Source organism: Anser cygnoides, chromosome 10, assembly GCF_040182565.1.
Source record: "Anser cygnoides isolate HZ-2024a breed goose chromosome 10, Taihu_goose_T2T_genome, whole genome shotgun sequence".
NCBI lineage: Eukaryota > Metazoa > Chordata > Aves > Anseriformes > Anatidae > Anser > Anser cygnoides.
In genome coordinates, this window is record NC_089882.1 from 16,898,172 (window position 1) to 16,921,399 (window position 23,228).

The 23,228-nt window shown below is 46.0% G+C and overlaps 2 protein-coding genes across 4 annotated transcripts in view; one reads left to right on the forward strand and one right to left on the reverse strand.

Moving 5' to 3' along the window:
• Positions 1 to 23,228, forward strand: part of SFMBT1 (Scm like with four mbt domains 1) — an 89,989-nt gene that overhangs the window by 384 nt on the left and 66,377 nt on the right. For 2 of the 3 annotated variants that reach the window (XM_013191952.3, XM_013191947.3), the window contains exon 2: positions 4,694 to 4,788. The gene's annotated coding sequence lies outside the window, so the exon portion shown is untranslated. Of the gene's footprint in view, positions 1 to 4,693; positions 4,789 to 13,380; positions 13,496 to 23,228 lie in introns of those variants that run through there. The other variant, XM_067003440.1, reaches the window with a different exon arrangement.
• Positions 11,920 to 13,089, reverse strand: LOC136791633 (basic proline-rich protein-like). The gene has a single exon (XM_067003373.1). It carries the CDS (start codon positions 13,087 to 13,089, stop codon positions 11,920 to 11,922), a length of 1,170 nt encoding a protein of 389 aa, XP_066859474.1.

The following is a 23,228-nucleotide window of genomic DNA, read 5'->3' on the forward strand; positions in this document are numbered from 1 at the left end:
AGGGTCGCACATTATCTGTGCAGTGAACAATTACAGATAATTTCTGTGACGACGTGCCTTAGGAATGATTTATTTCTGCACAAACTGAGTTTGGTATCATGTGATACTACATGAAGATATTAAAATGGTACCTCTCTGTAGTCTGAGGGACTGCAGGGCCTCTCCTGCAGCATCTCCTGCCCTGAACGTTCCTCAGTTCAGGAAATGTTCTCCCCAGATTACTGCACAGGGGTCTCGGGCATTCCCAGTCCAACCTGACATCTATCACAACACCTCCTGTGTGAGCTAACACTGTCATATTTGCAATAATTCTTTAGACCTTATGGTTGAGACTGCGTTAAAATGTTGCCACTGTTATGAAGCATCCTATATGTTTTTGGCATTGAGAAAGTAACTATTATACATAGTTCTGCTGGCAACTTCGTTATATTATGAACTATTTTGCCAGTTCTGTGGCATATACCAATATATGTTGTGTATGTTCCAGAGACAGAAAAGGATGATGAATGGGTAATATGTGGCCAGCTTTCTGCTTCTGTTGATAAGTGACCGATAAAGCTGACAAGTAGCTAGATTAAGTAAACAGAGCCTATATAACTCATTCAAAGTGAGTAACTGTTTACAAATTATCGATTGCTATCTGCAAAATTTTCAATTAGGAATGATGGATCCCATTCCTGTGTAGAAATAATAGGCCAGTGATTATGTATATCAGGTATGTGAACAGTAAAATTGGCCACCTGAGTGTGCTCATCTTCAGGACAGGAATTGTCAAGAAACAGAAGAGAAACAAATGCTCTTTGGACCAAGTGCAGTAATTTTGACTCAAAGAACAAGAATCTGAATGCAGCAAAGGCTTCAGGATTTGGCTCCTAAATACAATCAGAATAATTTGTGGGCTTTTTTAGAAGCTATTGTAACTAGTTACTACTCGAGGAACCATTTCCATTTCATTCCCATAAGTAGTGTTTGCAGAAAATGTAGAATGTGTATCTTTTTATTAGAACAGGAAGAAATGTCTGACAATATAATACTGCTTCAGTTCATAATTTGCTGTAGGATGAGAATGGGATTTCAGAGCTGTTGATGTTTTAATCTCATGTTTCTTTGTCCCAAGTACAAACAACATACATAACAGTGTTGTACATACAAACAATGTAAGTTAAACAGATTTAGTTCATCAGTGTCTCTGTCATATTTGTACCACATGCTAAAGGTGGGGGAGGGTTTATGCCCAGCTCTTTATGATCAAGAGCTTGCTTTTAATTTAGTGAGTCGTCTCTGGAACATCCTGATAACAAAACATGGCTTCAGATTCCTGAGATAACATTGAGTGCCAATTGCACATCAGAGAGAAAATAACTTGGCTTGCAATAGCCTAGATTGATCCACAAAGTAAGAGGTTATAAACTGTAATGGAAGTGCTGACACAACCAAATGAGATAATACACTCCAGTACAGCTATCAGCGCAGGTGGGAACATGCAGCGCTGAAGTGTCTCGATGTGGCCTGACCACTCGTGCTGGAGTACAGCTATCAACACGGGGGAATTGAGGTGATGCATGAGAGCTCAGTGGGTCTGGGTGCTCTCCCTCTTGGGGGTTTGGCACCCTCTGCTGTCTGGTTTTTGAACCAAAATAAAATCAAATCAATACAAGCGACATAAAACAGCAATTTGTAAAATCAGCTATTTTGTAATAAACCCTGCACGCTCTTTCTTGCTGCAGCAAACTGTGAATGTTTTAAATGTGTATGTGTGTGTGTGTATCTTTTCCTTGTTTTACAATACTGATTCCATTGGCTCTTTCTCATAAATAAGGTGACCAAGTCTTGCCTCCTAGTCCCACCGTAAGGCTTCCCAACCGTTTGTGCTGCATGCAAACAAAGCATGAAGGCTCTGGTCCAGGAGTGGTCTCTGGTAAGGCTAGGGCATAGAGGGGTTTTTAGTGCCTCAGCAGGGTCTCCCTGCAATCATCACAGAGCTAAAACAACACAACCACAGTGGATGTACAGTGGAAACAAGTGGGTTCATGCCTAACATCTGGCATGACTGTTCTTGCTGTACGAGCATCTTGTGCTGCAGCTGATAGCACTGAAAGTTGCGTAGGGCACCTTATGCATGTTTTAGCTATTTAGCTAAATGTTTATTCACTCTGTTTTGTTTTGTTTTATTTTGTTTTGTTTTTTTGAAACAATTAACAAATGCTTTCCCTGACAGTGAGACACACAGCTTCACTTCTGTAGCAGGAACACGATGGGGAACCTGGCTCCGCATTGAGGGGAATTTAAACCTGAGAATCCTGGAAAAGCAGGAAGCCCTGTGCTATTATGCAACTACCTCTATTGAATAGCTCCTATATTTGATTGACAAGATGAAAAATATTCCATAGAGTAGGTATTGCAGCCCACAGGAAACAGCCTTTGTTTATTGTTTATGTATTTCACTTTTTGCATATGCACTTGTATGCTACATTAAAGATAAACATGAATTTATCAAGTAAATCTTCAGCACGCAGAGTGCCAGTCTTCCTTCCCTGAACAGGAAAGCAAGGCTGTGCTTTCCAGTAGATGTTCTTCAGTGGCTTCAGTTATGAAATGGCTTCAGTTATGTTTTATCAGTTTTCATTTATCAATGGCTTCAATTATGAAATCAACGTTGACTTGATGAGAGTAGGACAAAGTACCCTTCTTCCGAGGGTACTGAAATAGTTAGGTCGTGACAGACACTGCTTCGTGCCTTCTTGGGTCAGCTCAAGCTCTGAGTATCGTTCCTCTGGCACTAAGTCTAGAGTACAAAGATAAAAACGTAGACCTGTGTCTATGCGGTGTAGATGTATGTCTACGCAGGGCACGTTGCACAGCACCTTCATGCATGCTGGGGTAGCAACAACTTCCCCTGAGTGTCCTGGAGCTGTGTGTTTCTCAGGGTACCGGATTCAACTGTGGCTTGAGAGAGGCTGCTCTCTGCAGGAGCTGGCTGCCTCTGCCTCAGCCCGGTAATTCCACCATATTCTTAGGGAAAAATAACTTGAGAAATGCAGCTATAGGGTAAATTGTCACTTGTTTCTATTACATATCACTTCGCTCCAGCAGTCTTTACTCTAAATGGATTTACTAGTCAACAGTTTGTCTTCTCCATACCCACTCTGCTTCTCATGTCTTCCCAGACCTGGGAGAATAACTAAGGATGCAACATGCTCAGACTTTTTTGTATTGTAAGCAGAAGAAAATACACTGATTCTAATAAATTCCACTTTTGGAAATAGCTTTGGTTTTCTGTTACAACAACCATGATCATCTAAACAGACTGCAGCTCTTCACGTTCAGTCTCAATAGAAAATAAAATGGAGGTAGTGCAGAAGGCAGCACTGACTCTATTTGCATGTAGTCTTTGAAAACAGTGCATCAGATAGTGCTAACTGAAAACCAGCTTTATATTAGGCTCTTGCTGCAAATGTTGTGTGCAAATCAGAGAACAAAAACATGACCTTGTGGAAAAACAACCCTCAGTCGAGTGCATATCTGAAAAAGGATAAGAAACTGTGGGTTTTTTTTGTTGTTGCTGTTGCTCTTTTGTTTGTTTGGTTTTTGTTTTTGTTGATTTTTTTAAATGATGCAAAATAAGATAGAAACCTGAGTGGTGGAAAAAAGCTGAATAAAAACCAGAATCCTTATTTGAGATCTCCAGTGAGTGGAAGCCATATTACCCAGTGTTGTCTGCTCACGGGGCAGTCTTTTGCTGAGCTATATATTCAACCACAGATTGTTTTCCCCAGGCATCAACCAAGACATTGTTTTTATTGATTTATTTTGCTAACTTCCCACTGCAGTGATAGGATGACAAAGGAACCACCTGTGGGTATCCTGATATATCTAATGCCAGCAGATTTTCAGGTTGAATACAAACAATATATCTTTCTAGGAACAAAGAGGAAACCATGAGGTAAGTTAATTTGGGAAACTAAAGAGCATGATTTAGGAATACTGGGTTTGTTAGAATGAATCAGGCTGGTAGTGGTTCACTATCCTCTCCAGAGATGGTTCCTAATGGATGGCATGCAAGATGACAAAATAAGCCCCCAAATCGTTCAGTGACACTTGAAGGGAAGGGCCTGCTCACTGACTCTGTAGCACTAGTTGAATTACACCAGAAGCGTGAGATCTGATTCTCACTGTACTACACACCTGACAAACACTCCAGAAATTAGGTGGCATTTCTTAAAGAACACAGATATAAGGCTGTGCTGATCACTGCATCTACTGTGGGATGCTCCCTGTAGGTCTTAGATTTTTTCCCTATGGCAGCACAATTATATTTGTTGTACAATTTCCTGTTAAATTAAGAGAGAAAATAAACATGTAAACCTGTTCAATTGCTTTATATATTTGCAAGCCATGGCTAAAACAGTAGCTAGTCAAAGAAGGTGTAGAGTCTAGCCCACTAGGAAACCAAGTTATCTTTCTCCACAGTACTTCCAATGGGTTTTGCCAGCTCCTCACTTACATAAACGGGCCAAACTTGTCTTGTGAGGTGCTCCTAAAAGTGTGTATGAAGCCCTTGTGCTAACATAAGGTTCCTCAGTTCTCATCTACTTCAAGACAGTAATTTTAGACTCTTTTGGGCTTTCTAGTAATAAAATCAGCCAGAGTAACACGCACCTGCAACTGTATTATTCTGTTTTCTCCTAACCAGGTACAGCATGTGCTGCAGCTGGTGAAGTTCCCTACAAGTGCTGCTCTGCTGTTGTATCTCAGCCCTGACCCATTCTCAGAGGTGCATCCGAAAAGGTTAGTTTATGCTTGGTAGGAATTTCAACCCCCTGGTTTCTGCTTTTTTATTTCTGTGCCTAAATTTTGACTCTGACCTCAGAGTCATATTGCTTAGATCTTAGAGTTTTTGCTGATGAGGCTGCAAGATGATATATACGTAAGCACTGCTGTTTATGTAGCTCAAGAATGCAGTTTGGTGTGGTCTGGCAAATTATCTAATATACTTGTTTAGATTGCTTAAAGGAACATAAATAAAGGCTCCATATATCTGCTTTAATCTATGCCCCTGAAACCCCAAATAAAACTGGTACTGATTGCCTGTGGAGAGTCAAGGTGGTAAATACACAAATACCAACTTTGGACCTGCACCTTTCTCAGACTGAGGACAAAAAAATCAAATTGAAGTGAAGATAAAAGAGCTCAGGAGATATTTCAAAGGAAGACAATAAAAGAGAAAAGCTAGAAACTGACACTCACCAATAACAGGATTCTTAAAACCTCAAATTCGATAAACCCACAAACCAAAAGAAATTAAGCAGCCTTTGCTGCTTCATGTCGGCATGCTATGGGATTTTAACAAGATTCATAGGTATTAAAAAGTAATGGCATAAATTGGTTATTTAAAGTCAATATTGATTTGTTGCCAGATTCTGCATATCAACAATTGCACTTGAGTGACCATTTACTTTGCTCAGAAATAAATATTCCTGCTCAGCTGCGTGTGCTAGTTGGAAGAGAATCAGTTTTCACCACTGGCAAAGGGACAGGTTGTTATCTCAAGCCACATGGTTCATTGATTTATCAGTGGCGGTGTAAATACAGAAATTTATAGGGATGCTGTCATGATCATTTATTTAAAAGCTTTTTTTTTGGAAGAATGATGATAGTGGATTCCCAGGTAAGAATGTGAGAGGCTTTCTGAGTATTTGGACTTATTAGTTGGTTGAGGTAAATTATCTCCATTTGATGTTTCTGGCTGGCAGAGTTAATTTATTTGTACAAAAGTATTTAATGATGCAGAGAGATTGTTATTGGTGGTTTAATTATTGTTTTGATCAGAGCTTCTGTATGGGTGGTAGTACGCTTAATAAGATAATCATACTTTTTCATCTGGTAATGAGTCTTTGGAGTATTCCCAGCACAGTTTTAAGTCTTAGTTGTTTTCCCGCTCTTGGTTTAATTTCTCTGTTTCATTTGGCTTGTATAATGAAACTAGATGTGCTGCTTTACTGTTGTTTATAATCTGTCTTCTTAATCTGGTCTTCTGTGCTCAGGCAGGGCTGATCAGGATTTTCTAAAACTACATAAACATGTCTAATTTGAGGGAAAAATCGCTTTGCCCTTGTATTGAAACAAATAAACTGGGTATTTGTTCTTAGGTAAATGACAATATTGCTTTTGCATAATCTTGTTGTGGTATCTAAACTGTACTTACAAAGAGCATGTTGCCTGCCCCTCTTTTCCATTCACATCTCTTAAAAAAACACGTTTCCACTGTCTCCTTGCAAATGCTAATTAGCATTGGCAAGATTATAGTCAAATTCAGCAAAATACTGACAATGCAGTCAGTATCCTGTAGTTAATCTTAGCAAGTGTATGCACCAACTGAAGGAAAGGGTTCTTCAGTATTCAGCATCAGTGGTAACTATCTTGCAGATGAGTTGACTTGAAATTGAAGCTGGAAAGTGTTCAAAAATGTTAGGAGAACCATAAACCAGCAAAGTTAGTGTCACATGGAAGGGCTCTGCTTTTCTACAGAGATGCATATTCCAGTTGTTACAGTGTCTTGTATGTTGAGTACTTATATACTCAACTTTTCTGTATGTTGTGACTATACTTGCTTTGCTTCTATTTAATTTTTTAGTCTGAGTTTATATGGCCTGGATTTTACTTGCTTTGAAGTCAATGTTGTTTCCGCTGTGGTGGTGTATGTACAGAGATGGCCCACACTGCAGAAACATGAGGGACACAAAGAAGCACATGGCATCTGAATATTGATGCATGCTGCTTGCCAGGTACCTAAAAAATTGTACTGGGAGTTAGGAAATTCCTCTTTCTCCTCTGGAATGTTCTCATCCTCTTGATGCTTGTAAAAAAGAAATGTAAACACTGACAGAGAAAACAGTCCTTCCATTTGTTTGCCTGTTGTGCTAGTATTACATGATAACTGAACACCTCACAGAAACTGGAGGAGTTATAAACCTTGTAGAAGTCCAAAGTGAACACCACACGGTGAAATCTTACCCTGTGTAATCAGTCTGTAATTAAAAATAAATCAAGAAAGCAAACTCAAGGACTTAAAGAGAAATGCAATCCGATTGTAATATTAGAATCTAAATCTATCCAGCCACTCCAGAAAGCCTGACCTGGTTATTTAAACTGTTTTACCCTTTCAGAGATAAAATGAAACAAATCTTTTCCACAACTTAATATTCTTCCAGCAAAAAGCCAATATTTTCTTAAGCACTTGTGAACTTTAGTTTCATGTGAGTACATTTCTTCTAGTGTGAGAGCAGTGCAGCCTTAACCATACCTTATGCATGACTGATGGAGTGGTCAAACGAAGCTGCCTGATGCTAGTGGCTATTCTTCATCAGTTTTTAATGCTTCACACTAGCTTACTTTATGGCACCGCCACCAACCCTAATCTGCACATACACAGTTTGTGCTGTGGTGTCCAAGAACATCTTTACGTCTCTTACTGCAGTCACTAAGTGTTTTGTAGGAATTCACACTTCTATCAGATAATTGGCAGCACTGTCATAGAGCTTAATACAGCAACAGCACTGGCACAGCAGTACACGTGCAGCACTTGGGTGATACATCCAGCTCCTTACTTGTACAACTTCAAAAGCGTCAGCTGAAATTGCAGAAGAATATTTTGCCTTTGACCAGAAACAAATCTGACTGCTTGTCGGCATGCAGTCAGTGTACGAAGCAAGCGACTGGAAGAGGTTCCTCCTGCACAGGAGCTGCGCAGCAGTACTGCACCGGTAATGTGCAGTAAGCATTACAAAGACTTGGGGATTGGAACAACCTACAGTAGCAGGATTCCCCTGAGTGCCAGGGGAAGTGCTCTCGGTCTGGGGTTACCTTCAGAGCTGGAGATGACTTTTCTTTAGGTCCTTGTTAGGATCTCTTTCGGACTGCTTTGTTTTTTTTACCTGATGACATGTTTCACTTGTGCCATCTCGGAGAGCTTCCAGAGGCAGCAGGTGATGAGAGGAGGCCGGCTAGCATTCTGGAGATTGACTAGAAGGGACTGCAAGGAACTAGAGTGGAGGAACAGGGCTTGCTGTAGCTTCTTGTATTTTATTAGGTATCACAGACCTGTGGAGTTAGAAATAATTTCCTGGGGAAAGGTTATCAGCCACATCTGCCTGCAAGTAGCTTAGGGAAATCTGCAAGGTTACTTAAAATCTCTTCTCCCTAAACCTCCCAGGCTTTAGCCTGAGATCTTTTTCCTTCTTCTTTGTGACCTGTACAGCGTGTCCTACACCTGAAAAGTCTTCAGTTATGAAAAAAATGTGAAAAGGTTGCAACTATCCTCATACCCAACAGAGGAAGTATGCGAGACCTTACCATGGGGAAGGTGCAAGATGGCATGGCACTGCTTTCGGATGGGTAGTATCTCATAATAGGGGCAACATTTTGGCATTATAATAAAACTTCCGAAGATAGCTTATGCTGGTAGACTGGAGGGAGAGAATATTTTTGCATTCCGCTTTGCAGAACAGCCGTTAAGCTACGTGAAAGCTTACGTGCTTTTATCTCCAGCTGTGTGCAGGGGGGGCTTCAAAAAGGAGCAGGATTCCAGTTCGGACACACTGGACTCTCTTAAGGCTCAGCTTGAGGCTTGCATCACTTTGTAAGTTACTTGTTTCCTTTATGGGTAAAGGGTTACACTTTCTACCATTATTCAAGCTAGTCTAAATAGACTAAACAAAGGGGAAGGGAAAATTATGGATGTGAAAAGTGAACAGCATCATGGCAGGTAAAAGCCAGGTTTCTTTCATGAACTTGTTTTCCTTAACATAGTGAAAATGGATCTGTAGTGTTAAAACAAAACAAACAAACAAAAAAAACCAAACAACCCAAGTGAGGTGGAATGGATATTAATATGAAGTAATAAAAATTGGGAGTGTAGAGGTCAGATGAAATGAGAAGGAAGCAAAAACATAGATGGAAAAAGCAGCCAAGCATAAAAGAGCACGCCCAAAAGCTGAACTGGAGAAAAGGTAGAAGGTGGGGTCCCGTGCTACAGGGACCAGGTTACAGATGCTTTCTTCTGCTGCCAGCTGGGCATCTAACCAAAGACCATGTAGCCTTTTTTACCACTGATGTAAAATGTCTGATAAGGGAGCTGCATGTACCCTGAAACCTTGTTGTCCTGAGTCTGGAGTTGTGACACCAGAAGGCAGTCAGATGGGGAAGCAAAGGAACAGACCAAAGCCCTTGGATCTCAGCTTCTTCTTCCTTCCTGCAATTGAACCTGATCAGACATATCTACATGCCAATGAAATGCCTTTAAAAGAGAGCTGTCTTGAATATCTGAAGCAAAGGAAAATGCTGCCTCAATAACCATTAACATCCCCAGTGCCCGCAGCATAAGCTGTGAGCATCTGGCACCTGCTGCTAACTGGGGGAGCATCTTTTGAAAGGCCACTGAAGGAGGAGGACAGTCTGAGTTGCACTTAGCCCTGTGTGCCATCGGCATGCTTCTGCAACAGCAAACGGAGGAGTCCCAGTGGCTTTTCCCTTGCGTCTGTGCTACGGTTCCTCTGGGGATGAACAGATTGTCTGTCACAGGGCTGTCAGCTGAGCCTCTCACCAATTTTAACACCGACATAGTTTTCAGACTCTATAAAGTCTGAAAACAGGAAGAGCAAAGCAGAAGTCCAGGGATGTCGCTCAGTGACCCACAGAAGGTTATCTTCTGGGTTAGAATTCGTCTGGTTCATTGACCACAGAAACAGCAACTGCAAATACTTCATTTCCAGAAACGTATGTCTCTGGTTATTACCCCAAAAGTACTCTCTGTATGTTGATGCCCACGGGAGCAGTGGAGAGCAATGAATATTAATAAGTCTTTGGCAATTTTTGTTCTGTAGCACGGTAGTAAAGTTCTGTATATTTTGGAATAAGACATGCAGCTCTAAGTTAACAGCTAAACACCTTCAGCAGCATTTGCAGAAAAAGTCCGTACACTTAGGGAAAACTTAATGAGTGCAAACCACTGTGTCGAGCTCTGTGTGGAGTAGAAAGCTCAGTTAACAGGACTTTGTCTCAGCTCCCCTTTGGGCATCCTGGGCCATGCTGCTCTTATGTTATGCCCCTGCATTTGGTTTCCTTCCCAAACACCTACTTTTACCCCATTAAGGGCTTGCGATGCAGGCAAGGATCATGAGGGGACCCAGGATTTCAGAAGCACTTTTGCCTTCCCCTTTAAGATACAAATAGTAATTCCACTAAGACCAGCATATGGCACTCACATGCGTACTCTGTGCGTACTCATGTAGGCTCCATCTCACAATCTTTACCCGAACAAATCTTCCATTAAACTACAGGTAGAGACAAAAAGTTGTAACCAACTTGTAGCTAATTTGAATTTACGTATCTATAACTTAAACTATCATCTCTGGGTTTTGCTCTCGCAGACACTCGCGATGTTCCTGTAACTGAATTATTCCCATTCAGTGGATGGGAATGCTCAGCTACATTTGGGATACATTTGGGTACAAACACAGGACTGCAAAAACCCAGCAGTCCTGTTCTTAGCGCAGAGAGGTACGGCTTGAGCCTGCTGTCTGCGCACTCAGAAAGTTCATGGTAGTCGGAGGATCTTCTTGGCCCTTGCAGTCTCTAGGAGTGTGGTCCTAATTTATGTATCAAAACGAAGCCCAACTGAATGTTTCTCTGAATGGAGCAGAAACAGAAACCCCTGCTTAGGCAGCAGCTGGCTGACACTTACTCCTGATACTGATAGTCTAATGCTGTTCACACAGATTGAAAACTTAGTGTCAAAAAGGGTTTCCCTTAATGTTAGGGAACAACAGCAGGAAAAGGCAGTGTGCTGCTAACAAGGTATGTGACTTTACTGGCTCGGGTACTGAGGGTTTAGAGAAAATTTAGAATCCCTCTTTAACCACTTAATACAAACAAGAAAAATAAGTTTGGTGATTAGGAAGCTGATGATCTTTGAAGATGTGTGAAGCGCACAAAGTGTTCAGGTTTACCTTTGTTGTAGAAATGGTGTATCACAGTCTGCAGCAAAACCAAAACAAGTGCCAAGCAAAGGAAAAGGCTGTGGGAAAACAGCTGAACCACGGTGGTTCTTGGAGATCCGCCTGTTGCCAAAGAGGTAGTGTTGGTTCAAGAATGGGGCGTACTCAGGAATGTGGGTAACGTGTGCTGGGAAGTCTGGTGCAGGCTTGGACCAGACTGCTGGGGGCACTTTTTCTGCATTTCTGACATGGCAAAAGGTGTGGATGGGTTGCACAGAGAGTGAGCGAGCTTCCGTGTAAGAGGGGAGACCTCTGAGGAGGCTGATGCTAAACGAGCTTAAAACAATTTTTAAGGATGCCAATTTTTAAGGCATGGCATCACCTTAAATAGTGCTAGCACAATTGCTGAAGATGATCTATTGCCTGGAGTACCAGAAATGGGATGGAATATAATAGCAAGAAGTCATGCACTTAAAGATTAATTAGAATAACTGCGAGTAAGCTTGGAGGTTCATCAACTGTGAGATTACGAGGAGAGGAGTGCGGGTATGTTATTGGTTGTAGGATAACTAAGATGCCACTGTAATGCGGTCTTAAAAATGCTAATGTATTCCGGGATGCATCGAGTGAGGTGTTTTCAGTAGACGGCGAGGTATTAATATCAGTGTGCGAGGCAGTTGTTAAGACCTTGTTTAGAGCAGTGCGCACAGGGCAGAAGGTGTAGAGGACACTGGAAGAATGGAAAATGTATTTAGAGAGAAGATTAAAAACACAGCCGAAAGGTTGAGGGATGATGATCTAATTGCTATTTATAGGGACATTTTAGGTAAATATCAGAGGCACAGAATTATCATTTAATGTGAAGGGTAATACCGGTAAAGATCAAACGGCTATAAATCGGTAACGAATACATTTAGGGTGGAAATTAGAAAGTTGCTAGTTTGTCACAAGAGCGGATGCCAGAAAAGCCTTGAAGATGAAGGCACGGCAGCTGGGCTGCGTGCGGGCAGCCTGGCCACGTCCTCCGGCGGGGCAGGGACACGGCGCCGGGCGCCGAGCGCTGGCCCTGCCCCGAAGGGCTCCCGCTGAGCGCACCGCGGGCTGCGAGCTGCCGTGCGCTGCCCCGCGTCTCAGGGCTCCGCTCACCGCCCAGCGGGGCCGGCAGGGCTGCTTTAACCTCCTGCCGTGCCTTTCTACCTCCTCCCGGTCGCCACGGAGGACGCAGAGCCGAACCAACCCGAAGCTGGCCAGCCGGAGGAGGCTGTGAGCGCTCCTGGGGCTGGCACCAGCTGACGGCACGGAGCGGCGGCTGAGCCCCGCGGCTGTCCCCTGCCCGCGCTGCCGGCAGCGCGCTCCTCTCGGCGGCCCTGCGCCTCCCCCGGGGCGCGCACCGAAGCCTCCTTTCCGGGACCGCCGGAGCGCTTCGGGGTCCGCCGCCGGTGCGGGAACTTCGCGGCGCTTCCCCGCCGCCCGTCCCGCTGCCCCGGTCCCCGGTCCCCGGGCGCGGCGCGGGCCACACCTGCCCGGCGCGGCTCGGCGGGGCCGGGAGCGGGGCTCCCTCCGGCGGCACGGCGAGGCCCCCCTCTAGCGGACGGCCCGGGCCCGGGGCTCCGCCGCTCCGCTGCCGGGCGGGGAGCGGCGCGTTGGGGCCGGGTGGCGGCGGGGCCGCGCCGGGCTCCTGCCGCCGGCTCCTGCGCGCTCCGCTCCGCTCCGCTCCGGCCGGGGTGCCAGCAACTGGTGGCCGGCACCGCGCGGGGCAGAACCCCGCGGGGGCGCGGCGGGCGGGCACGGCACCCTCAGCGGGCGGCACCCAGCCCGACTCGGCGGCGCGTCCCTGCCGCCGCTCCGCTCCGCTCCGCTCCCGCCGCCGGGCTCGGCCCCGCCGCTCCTTCCCCCGCCGTTGCCAGCCCGGTGCGCGGCGCCCGGCCGGCGGAGCGGCGCTGCACACGCAGGGCGCTTCCTTTTTCTTTCGCTTCGCTTCGCCCGGCCGGGCGGCGGGGGCGCGGGGCTCCGCCGGCAGGGAGAGCCGAGGCCCGCTCGGCCCCGCGGGGGGCCCCGGCGGGGGCGGGCTGGGGCTGGGGCCGGCGCCGCGCATCCCCGGAGCGCCCCGGGCCGCCGCCGGGCTGCGCCCCTGCCCCAGGCGGGGCCCGGTACCGGCGGCCGAGCCCTCGCCCGGCCCCGGCGCGGCGGGAGCAGGTGGCCGGGGGCAGGAGCCCGGGGCGGCGCGGCGGGGGCGGAGCCGGCGGCGAGCCCCGCGGGGCCGGGCGGGGAGCGGGGCTCGGCGGGCCGGGGGGGGGCGGGAGGGGCCGGCAGGGACCGGAGCGCCCGAAAAGCCGGGAGGGGAGGGGAGGGCGGAGGGGCGGCGGGGGGGGGGGGGGAACGGGGGGAGCAGCGGCGGGCGCATGCGCCGTGCCGGCCGTGCCATATTGGAATGAGGCGGTGAGCGGAGCGCCGGGAGCCCGAGCCCGGGGAGCGGCGGGGGCTGGAAAAACTCCCCGCAGGTGAGGCGGGGGGCGGCGGCGGGCAGGCGCGGGCGGAGCGGCCCCGGGCGCAGCTGCTGGCGGCGTTTTGCCGGCGGGGCGCGGGGCCCCCGGGGTTTTTCCGGGCTCCCGAAGTTTGGATGCGGGGAAAAAAAAAAAAAAAAAAAAAAAAAAGGCGGCGAAGGAGGAGGAGGAGGAGGAGGAGGAGGGGAGGAGGGGGGAAGAGGCAGGCGGGGGCGCGCCGGGGCGCGATGCGCGGGGCCGCCGCCGCCTCCCCGCCGCGCAAGTGCCCGCGCGCAACTCTGCGCGCTCCCGCGGGGGCCCGCGGCGCGCCCGGCCCGAAGTTGCCCTCCCGGGCGGCCCCGCGGGAACTTGGCGGCCCCGGCTTGGGGGGGGGGGGGGGGGCGAGCTCCCCCCCCCCAAAATGGCGGTGGGAGGGGACCTTCAAACCCCGCACCGCCCGCACCGCCCCGCACCCTGCCCTGCCCTGCCCCGCTCGGCGCGTCCCGCCCGCGGCTCCGCTCCGCGCTCCCCGCTCCCCGTCCGGCGGCCGCGCAGCGCTCGCTCGGGCCGGGCCGGGCCGGGCGGGCGGAGGGGGGCGGGCGCCGCCCCCGCACCGCACCCGCGGCTCTCCCGCAGCGCCTGCGCTGCCGCGGGGCCGGCATTGTGTGCGCGCCGCGCCCGGCGGCTCCTCGGCCGGCCCCGCAGCCTTTGTCTCCCGCGGAGCCGCTGCCCGCCGCCGCCGCACCTGAGGGCGGCCGCCGGCGACGCCGCCGGGGCGGCCGCCGAGGTCCCGGGGCCGGCCGGGGGCTCGCGGGCGGGAGCGGTGCTGGGCGCCCGGCGGGCGGCGGCGGGATGCCCGCCCGGCAGCACCCGGCAAGTTTCCGTCCGCGGCTCCTGCAAACTTGTCACTGAGGCTTCTGCCCCCCGGCCGCAGTGGAAATAATGAAAGGAGAAGGAAAACAACGCGGGCAGCGGATGGTGAATTCCCAACTCCGCTCACCGTTACGGTTCTGCAAGGCCCTCGCTTGTTCGGAAATAGGCCAGCGCCGCCTGGTTCACAGGCACGCACGTGTGCGTTAGCAGAGCAATTAGAGCTCCTCGCAGAAACTTGTTGCCGTTATAAAATGGCTTTGTACAGTAACCTTTACGCCTGACAGTTTTACCCGCTCCCACGGTAGAATCGGGGCGGGAGAGGTTTTGAAGCAAGAAGGCCTACCCACCTACCTACCTACCTACCTACCTGGCTGGCTCCTCGCTGCTCCCTCCTGCTCATGAGCTGGCCGCTGTCAGCAGCCCGGGAGGTTACCAGAGAAAACCTTCCCAGTGGGTAGAAGGGAAGGTGCGCCGGGCAAAAGTCATGCTGAAGAAGCTGAGCACCTCTCTTGTAACTTCAGAAATACCTGGGTTTTGCAACTCAGGGGTCACAGCAGATGTGGACTGGTCAGAAAGATCTGATTTGTAAGAGGAAAAAGTTGTCAGTGGGGAATGATCATGGTGTTGCTGGAGCGGGGGCTGTAACTTGCAGCACCCAGCAGGACAGAGTCCTGCTCTGGGTAAGGTCTGTGATTACTGCTTCAGAACAGCCAGCTTTCAGGGCCGAGTAAATCAATGATATAATAATGAAAATATATCAGCTAACTGTGGAAAAATGTGGGTTTCCTGTGTGGTGGTTGTTACAAGCATGGATTTTACAATTAAAAAAAGAGTAAGAAGGCATCTATCTATCTAAAGGATCATCTGTAGGAAGAAGACTTAGTGGGCTTCCTGCCTTCGGTTCAGCCATTTCCTCTTTTACTTTTGCTTTGCAAATTGTTGCTGTGATTGAAGGCTGAAGAGAATGAAATCTGGTTCTTCCCAGAACCATTATTAGTGGGAAAACGGTACTTGGGCAAGCCAGACAGCTGAATAAAACCAAGAGACCTCACTTTACCCTTTTTGTCAGTCGTACTTAAGGCTGAAGGTGGAAGAGTTGGGAGAATGGCTTGGCTTGTGTTTGGCTCCCTTTTCGGCTGGGCGCTTGCTTTGGGAGACTTGGGCAACCCCTGGGGTTAAAGCTGGCATGCACATTCTCCACGGGAGGCGGCAGCGTGAGATAGATAGCTGAGACACAGTGTCAGACCGTAGCGATTATTGATCTGCTTGGCTTTTCCTTTGCAGTTTTTTTCCCCTCTACTATTAATTTGCTAGTATTGAATTAACTTACCCGATTCTTTTACCTGGCAAATCTCCTGAGCGATTGCTGTGGGGGAGAGAAAGGTGGGTCAAGTGTAAGACTCACACGGTTTGCGTGCTGGGATCTTTAAATTCTGAACCTCTTCCACTGTCTTGTGGCAAAGATGTTAAGGAATACTGCAAAAACATCTTTGCCATAGCATGTTTCTGTACCAGGTTCTACCTTATGTAAGGGTTTTTCTGTGTGTGTTGTTCCACGGCAGACCTGTGACAACTCCAGAGCTAACCCTTTGTCGTGTGTACTTTTTGAATCCACTCTATTTATTTTAGCAAGTCACTTGAAGATCATTACCGTGCTTCCGTTTGCGAAGTTTGGCCATGGCACGGTGCTGCAGACATCAGCGCAGTCACTTATGCTGGCCGGACTTCAGTAATTGTGTTCGAGTGGTGCACTTCAGACACCTGGCAGCTTAATTACACGAACACATTGACAGTGAACTGACTCCTGTTAAATTCACTACTGCGTCTTGTAAGTGCAGGAGAAATTGAAATCTGGGAGGCATTTAGTAAGGGATGAGTTCTGGGGAGAGAGCTTTCAATACCTAAAAACACAGGTTTTGCACTACGTACCTTGTCCCTGCGTTAATGTGGTAGTCTTAGCATTACAGAATAGTCTTGGGATTCGGTTTCTTGACCTTTTAAATATGCAGTTCTGTTTCTTGTGGATTGATCAGCGACTGAAAACCACGTAGCCTACGTAAGTTACAAATGCTCTCTGGAACTACAGCACCTCTCTTTGGCGGTGTCCATCAGACGCGTCCTGCTCGATGTTCAGCAGACAGCGTGCCTCGCCTCTGCTTTGGCAGCTTCGCGCAGCGATGCGTTGCCGCTGGTAGTGGAGTTGGCTTTGTGCCCATTTCCTGCTGCCTTTGGGACATGGTGTTCAGTTTTGGGGTCATAGCTTTAGATTTGAGGTGGGTGTTGTTTACTTCTAAAGTTTTTTTCGTTTGTTTTTTTTCCTCTCCCAAGATTATTGTCGTGTTTGAAATGTCAGAAGATGGAGTGGGGGGGGGGAGTTCATTTTTTTTTTTTTTTTTTGTTGTTTTTATACAAATGCTCGCTGAAATTGTGCTGAAGGGGAATGTTGTGTTAATATGCAAGATCCTGAAAGGGAAATGTAACAGTTTGCATTCTCTAAATGTAGCAAAAATTGAAAATGAAAGTAAAATTTTATTCTAGTTATATATTAATAACTTTTTACATTAAAAAAACTCATTAGTGTAATGGTGTTTTTCATGTAATTATATATTTTGATGAACTTTAATCAATAATTCTTTCCACTGCTCAATTTTCTTTATATGGATAAAGCCTATGAAAGAAGCATTAAGATGTTACTTATTGCTCATTTGATTTTAAAATGGTCTTGCTTCCTAGAGAACAGAATACTTTTTTGGGGAAAAAAAAAAAGACTCAGTGCACGTTAAGACACATACACGTTTCATGTTAACTCTGTATCCATTCTGATTTTTCCTCCTTTTTCTTGGGCTTGCTGACTACCATTATGGTTTGGTGGTGACGATGGGAGAGGTCTTTATTATTATTATTATTATTATTGTTATATATATTTTTAATAACCTCATACCTTAGGGTGAGATTGTATTTCTGAAGTATACATAGTGAGAACTCGGCTGTAGAATTGAAGTACTGCAACATGAATTCTACGCCGCATTACTAATAGGGCATATCTTAGGGCAGTCAGTTGCCTGAGTATTTTCAGCGTTCTTCTATGAGAAGTGAGGGCATCAGTTTAGGCTGGAACAAGATATGCTGTGTATGAGTTGGGACTCTCCGGATAACTTTCCACTTCTCTGGGCAGTTAGTGTATTTTAACTAGCACAAAGCTGCTTAGTAGTTACAGAGCCCTAGGTGAATGCTTTAAAACCATGCTGAAGATGGAAAGCGCTGAGAGTTGGGGGAGCTCTCCGCTCGGTGTGCTGGGACAGTACTGCGTTATCACCCCGCACACTGGTGAGGAGCATTTTACTGGGAACTGTACAAACAAATGTGGCTCGTGAGCCACAGGACTGACGAAGCTCTGCTCCCAAGGACTCTTTCTTCTTCTGTCTCCCCCTCTTTATCCTTTCTTAATTCCTCAGGATTCTCAGCAGTGTCTGTATTCATCTTTCTTTCACTGGAGAGCGTGATGTATAGTGTTTTGTTTTTTTCTTCTGAAAATAAGCATTCTGGTACAACACTTGCAGGACTTTAATCTCACTGAGACCCCTGCCCCTCTGTCATATTTAGTTTACTGATTCTGATGAAGAGCCATGAGAGGGTAGGTAGAAAATCGTACATGCAGGCACTTCAAATGACAAGCCTTGTTTCCTGGGGAAACCAGGTAAACAATAATGTTAAAACCCGGAGTAAGAGGACTTCGTGTTTGCAGTAAAACTGTTGTCTCTTCTGGAGATGCCTGGCTCCAGTACTAGGATTTCTGCTCTTCCAGGTTCTCTTTTTTATAATACAGGACAGTCTTAAATGACACTAACATCTTGCTGCACAGATGACTTCTGGTAAACAGCTCTTGACGACTAGGTTTTCCCTCACTTAATGGGGGTGGGAGCCCTGCATGGTTCGCTTGGGCATTTTTCACCCGTTCACAGTTGGCAACTGGACCCAGTTGCAGGTGCTTACAGGTCAGGTGAGTTGCTAGTTATGGAGTTAATCTGAACAATTTCTTGAGATTATGTGGACACTTAAAATGGGATTATTGTCCCTAGAGTCACCGTGAGGAGCAGCTTGCTGGTTTTCAAGGTCAATATTTACACTGCTGTGGCACTTCATTTACAGTGGTTTATTTGCTGTTACACTCGAGGACACTCCTCGCTACAGAAATGATCTCTTTCTTCAAATAGATGAGTTGGGAAGGAGACTAGTGGAATTTGATGCTATTTAAAAATGATGTGGCTATTCAACCAGCTTTGAGATTCTCTGCGAGTACTGAGGAGAGGTAGAGGAGATGTGTCTTGGATTTTTTTTTTATTATTTTTTTTAAAGAATAAATTCTGTGCAGGGCTGAGTGACCTCCTCTCCCATTTTGGCTGATTGAACTCGAGGGCCCTCAGCATACCTCGAGAGGTTCTCTGTCTTGTGGAATTGGGTCACTGGATGAAAGTAATGGTGATGGGGGGGAACCCTGCAGGGTTTCACTGTTTGTCACTTAATCTTTTTCAAGGATGTAAAGGACTGGAGCTGTGATATTGAAGTAGATATCAAGTGAATTGGAGAAGATGAACTCCGTCTTGATGTATTTAGAGGCTGTAGTCTCTATTTCTTCTGGGGATGGGTGAGAGAAAGCCATAAATAGCACCTTCAGATTTGTCATTGTTTCCAGAAGAAGCCGATCAAGTCAGGAAGTGAATGCACTTCCCCTCTAATGCTGTTGTGCGCATTTATTACAAATGGCTCTGTGAGTCCTGTGGGTGTCTCGCCTCTCCGTACTGCAGTAGGTGATGCCCTGGCATTTGCTGCCTCTTTTTTGGTCTCTTGAATGGTGAGAATGTGTCTAAATGTAAGATTTTACCTTTTATTTGGGATTTTTTTTTTCCTATCTGTAGCTGGACTGAATGAAATACTTCTAGGAATCCCTGGCGTCTTGGGAATTGTGATAACGTGCGCACACGTGCTGCTTGTATGTGCTGTCTGCTCAATGCATGGGGAGCTGTGGCCTCTGGTGTAAAAAGAAAAAAAATCATCTTGAAATCATAAAATGTATCTTAAGTCTAAGGAAATTCAAGTTACAGAATACTGTAAAGTCTTGTCTGAAACTAGGGTGGTTTATTTCTGAGTATCTTTCTCTCTTGTCAAGGCATATTTTCGTGAAGGGAGGCCGCCGCTGGCCCCTGTGCCCATTGACATCGCCCTGAGAGTGAGGAGGTGGTGCTGCAAAAGCTGCGGAGGTTCTAGGCAGAACCGAAAAATGCTATTGGAGCTCGATGATACACACAGACAGGCTTTCTCTCTCATGTGGATTAGTATTTATTTTTTTTCCCAGCGTCTAGTTCCAAATACTCCCCAGATCGCGTGTTAAGTAGTAAACCAATCTAGTGGTGTTCTAATAGAAATGATGAGATCTGTCCAACACAATTTGTAAAGAAATGGCCGGGTAGAAAGCGCCTGGCAGGCGGGCAGGGTGAAGGCACGGGGTGCTCTCCGGCAGTTGGGTCAGCGGAGCTCGCTCACGTCGCTCGCATAACGCACATCCTAAAAGAGAAATTATTGAAGAAAGCAGTGGTTTATTCTAGGATTAATTCTGCTTGTTGCTGTTTTAAGTATTACCGTGAGAGTTAAACTAATGGCCCTAAGAAATAATGAAAGTGCAGGATCAGTCAGAAGTGTTACATATATGGCACTAATTGGCCAATTGAACAGAACTAATCAGCTCTTGTAAATGAATGTGACCATGGGCACAGGCATATGAAAATCTTCCCTGCTTTCAGGGAAGTTTTCTCCATTGAATTTGCAAAACAAGACTTGATCAAGTTAGCAGCTAGGCTTCTCAGTCCAGCGGCTGAGAGGTTCTGGGGTGACCATGTTATGTCTTCAGTTATTTGTCAAACTTCTTGCAGAGGTTTGAGGGAGTGGGGAGGAACTTAACTTTGAATTCCCACTGCTGTTGTGGCCAACTGTTACTCTTTGAACTTACTCTTGTGCAAACTGAAGCATGTATTTCTCACTCCTCTTAATGAAAACCAGTGTTTTTGGGGAAGTGGCTTGGCTAAGTACTTGAATCCAACATTTACTGTGAAAATAAGCCAATTCTAGATAATTCCAGCCTAGCTGCAAGTGTAGAGGGATTATGGCCAACAGTTGGTTCATTTGGCTTTGTTTTCTCAACCAGTTCTTTAAGTAAGAGACAATGATTGTAAACGGAAAAAACTGGGAAGATGGCCTTTAATTCTTCCAGCCTGGGTACGGAATGGAGATGGGAAAATAATATCTGAAAGGACAAGGTGACAAGAAAAAAAATCAACTTTTTAAATTGCAATTGCTATTTCTTGTTTTAAATCTTTATCTGTCTTAAATGGAAAACCAAAATACTGTTTTCTTTGTATCTGTGTTCTTTGTATATGTTTCTAAGGTGCGAATGTTACTTAGCTAAGTAAAATGAATGTGCAGTTTTTGTTACTAATTGTAGTCCAATTTCCATCTAAATGCATCTTGACATAAATTATAACTCTTAGAATTATCCAGTAAGAAATACAGAAATTACCTTTTTTATAGGAAAGGGAGAATTTTGTTCAAGTATTCAGGCTTAATCTTTTGCATTTTGACTTTGTTTCCGAACAGTGGTTGAATCTTACTGGGAACAATTTTTAGGTTCTTGAGAAATTGCAGCATTGCATAGTTTAATAGGCTTTTATTTAAAGCAATTCATGCTTCAGAAATGCCTTTCTTTTGTGCTGTTACGTAGATGGTGGCATCAAAACATGCTTTGTCAGTCTTGATCATTCTTAGACAGGAACGTGAATGATACATAATATAACAAAGCAATTAATGTAACAACTGCCTCTCAACTGCTGGAGGCATCTTCATGGAAAAAGAGCAGCACTGATGTTTCTAACTAGGTGTCTTTTCATACAGCTGCGTTACGCTGGTTGCAGTGGCCAGCCTGGGAGATTCTGGGAAACTAGCAGTGTATTTTTGGGTTTCAGAGACTAGTGGTGTATGAATTCTTTATTTTCTGCTCAAAAGGGAGAGATCTGTCTTACCACAATGCAAAAACTTTTTTTCTGACAAACTGCTCAGCAAAATCCACTTCAATGTGTTAAAATTACTAAGCCTTCCAAGGTCCTGCCTGAGTAGTGGGGCTTGAAAGAAAAACAGCAGCTTGATAGCTGTCGGAGGGGGCTGAGAAGGCTCTCTGTGCTGTGGGAGGACGAGTGCCTTCAAGTCTAGCTGAAGTTGCGATGAACTTTTACGTTCAATTGCCACAGCGTGTCAGATCAGTAGGACACCAAGCTCCGTGTCTCACCTCAGAAACCTTTTGAAATGAGGATAAGAAGCAGTGAAGGGTCCTTCTTGCAGTTGGTGACGCAGGCGTGTAGCTGTGTAGGAACCAGCGGTTTGACCTGCTCGCTGTCAGTTGGTCTAATCCTTTCTGAATCCACAGCTTCCTGTGATTATGAGTCTGCAGTTTGATTATGTACAGCGTGACAAGGTGCTGCAGTTTGTTTTCTGGTTCTTGTGGTAGGAGAAATAGTGAATAACCTTTCCTTATTCTTTTTTGTACTAGTTATGATTTTACACGGCTCTATTGTACCCTTCCTTAGTCACTTTGTTGAGCCCAAAGAAGGAAACGGTTTTATTGTGCAGAAGGCACCGAAGCCTATTCACGTCTTGTGCGTGTGTAGTGCTGGACTGGGCAGGACCTCTCCTTCAGGCTGTGGGTATTGTTTGGCGTAGCTGTAAAACTAAACTGCACATGGATCTCGGTTAATACCGACGTGCTGCAAGCCTCTGATCCTTTCCTTTGTGCATCTTCTAGTTGTGCGGTGGCTGTTTGGCACCAGGACTACGTGCTCTGTCAGGGTACAGGTGTGCTGGGGGTTTCCAGAATTGTAACACAAGGTTTTCTGTTTTCTTCTCCATTCCTTGGAGTTCTTAATGACCATGGAATTGATGTTCTGAGGGAATTACTCGTAACAATTCAAAATCTCGAGTTGCAGTTGCTAATGTAGATCTCAGTCTACAGGCAAGGTTATTTCTTTCTCCATGCGTTATTATTCTAGCTTTAATTTCATCTTCAACTATACTTCTGCAGTTCTTAGCAATCAACATTTATTTTTCATCGCTTAAACAGTTCTCTGTTGTCTTAAAGCGCCTCACTTACTTTGTATTTCTGCACTTCTCTGCATCACAGGAAGAGAACTCAGGATAAACTCGTTAGTCCTCCCTGTATTGTGAAAAATGACTTGGATTTCTGTCATTACCTCCCATCTTCATTATTGAAATTAAAATATAGGGCGATCTTCCAGAAAATGCTTCAGAATGATAGAAGTCTCTGTAGACAGCAGCAGGTTCTGGAAATACCGTGCTGTATCTGTGGGCTGCAGGCTTGGGGCGAGACATTTGCTTTCCTTAACTTGTGTTGAAGACAAGGAATGGGAGCTCAAGGTGCCACAGTTCTGATGGATTTTCTATTCTCTGCTTGGGTAGGTATTTCTGTACGCTGGCATGGGAAGCAGATGTCAGGAGCTGTGGGAAGATGGGTGTGAGGAGCTGGCCTTGGGGTTTATTTGGCCACAGATTCTTTCCCTGTTAATCTCTGGCCATTCACGCATGTATTTTGCAGGGGAGGAGAAGAAATAAAATCTTATAAAACTAAATTCTGTGCTTATAGCAGCGTTAATACTGAAAAAAAATGTTTCTGTATGCAGAAAGCTCTTAAGGTTCCAAGTTCTAGCAATTGCAGTGTACAACTCTTTTTTTTTTTTAATTTCAGAAAGTTTTCATTTTGATAGCGGAGGATGTACAAAGCAGAAATGCTGATACCACTTCTTCAGTGTTCCTGTTCTGG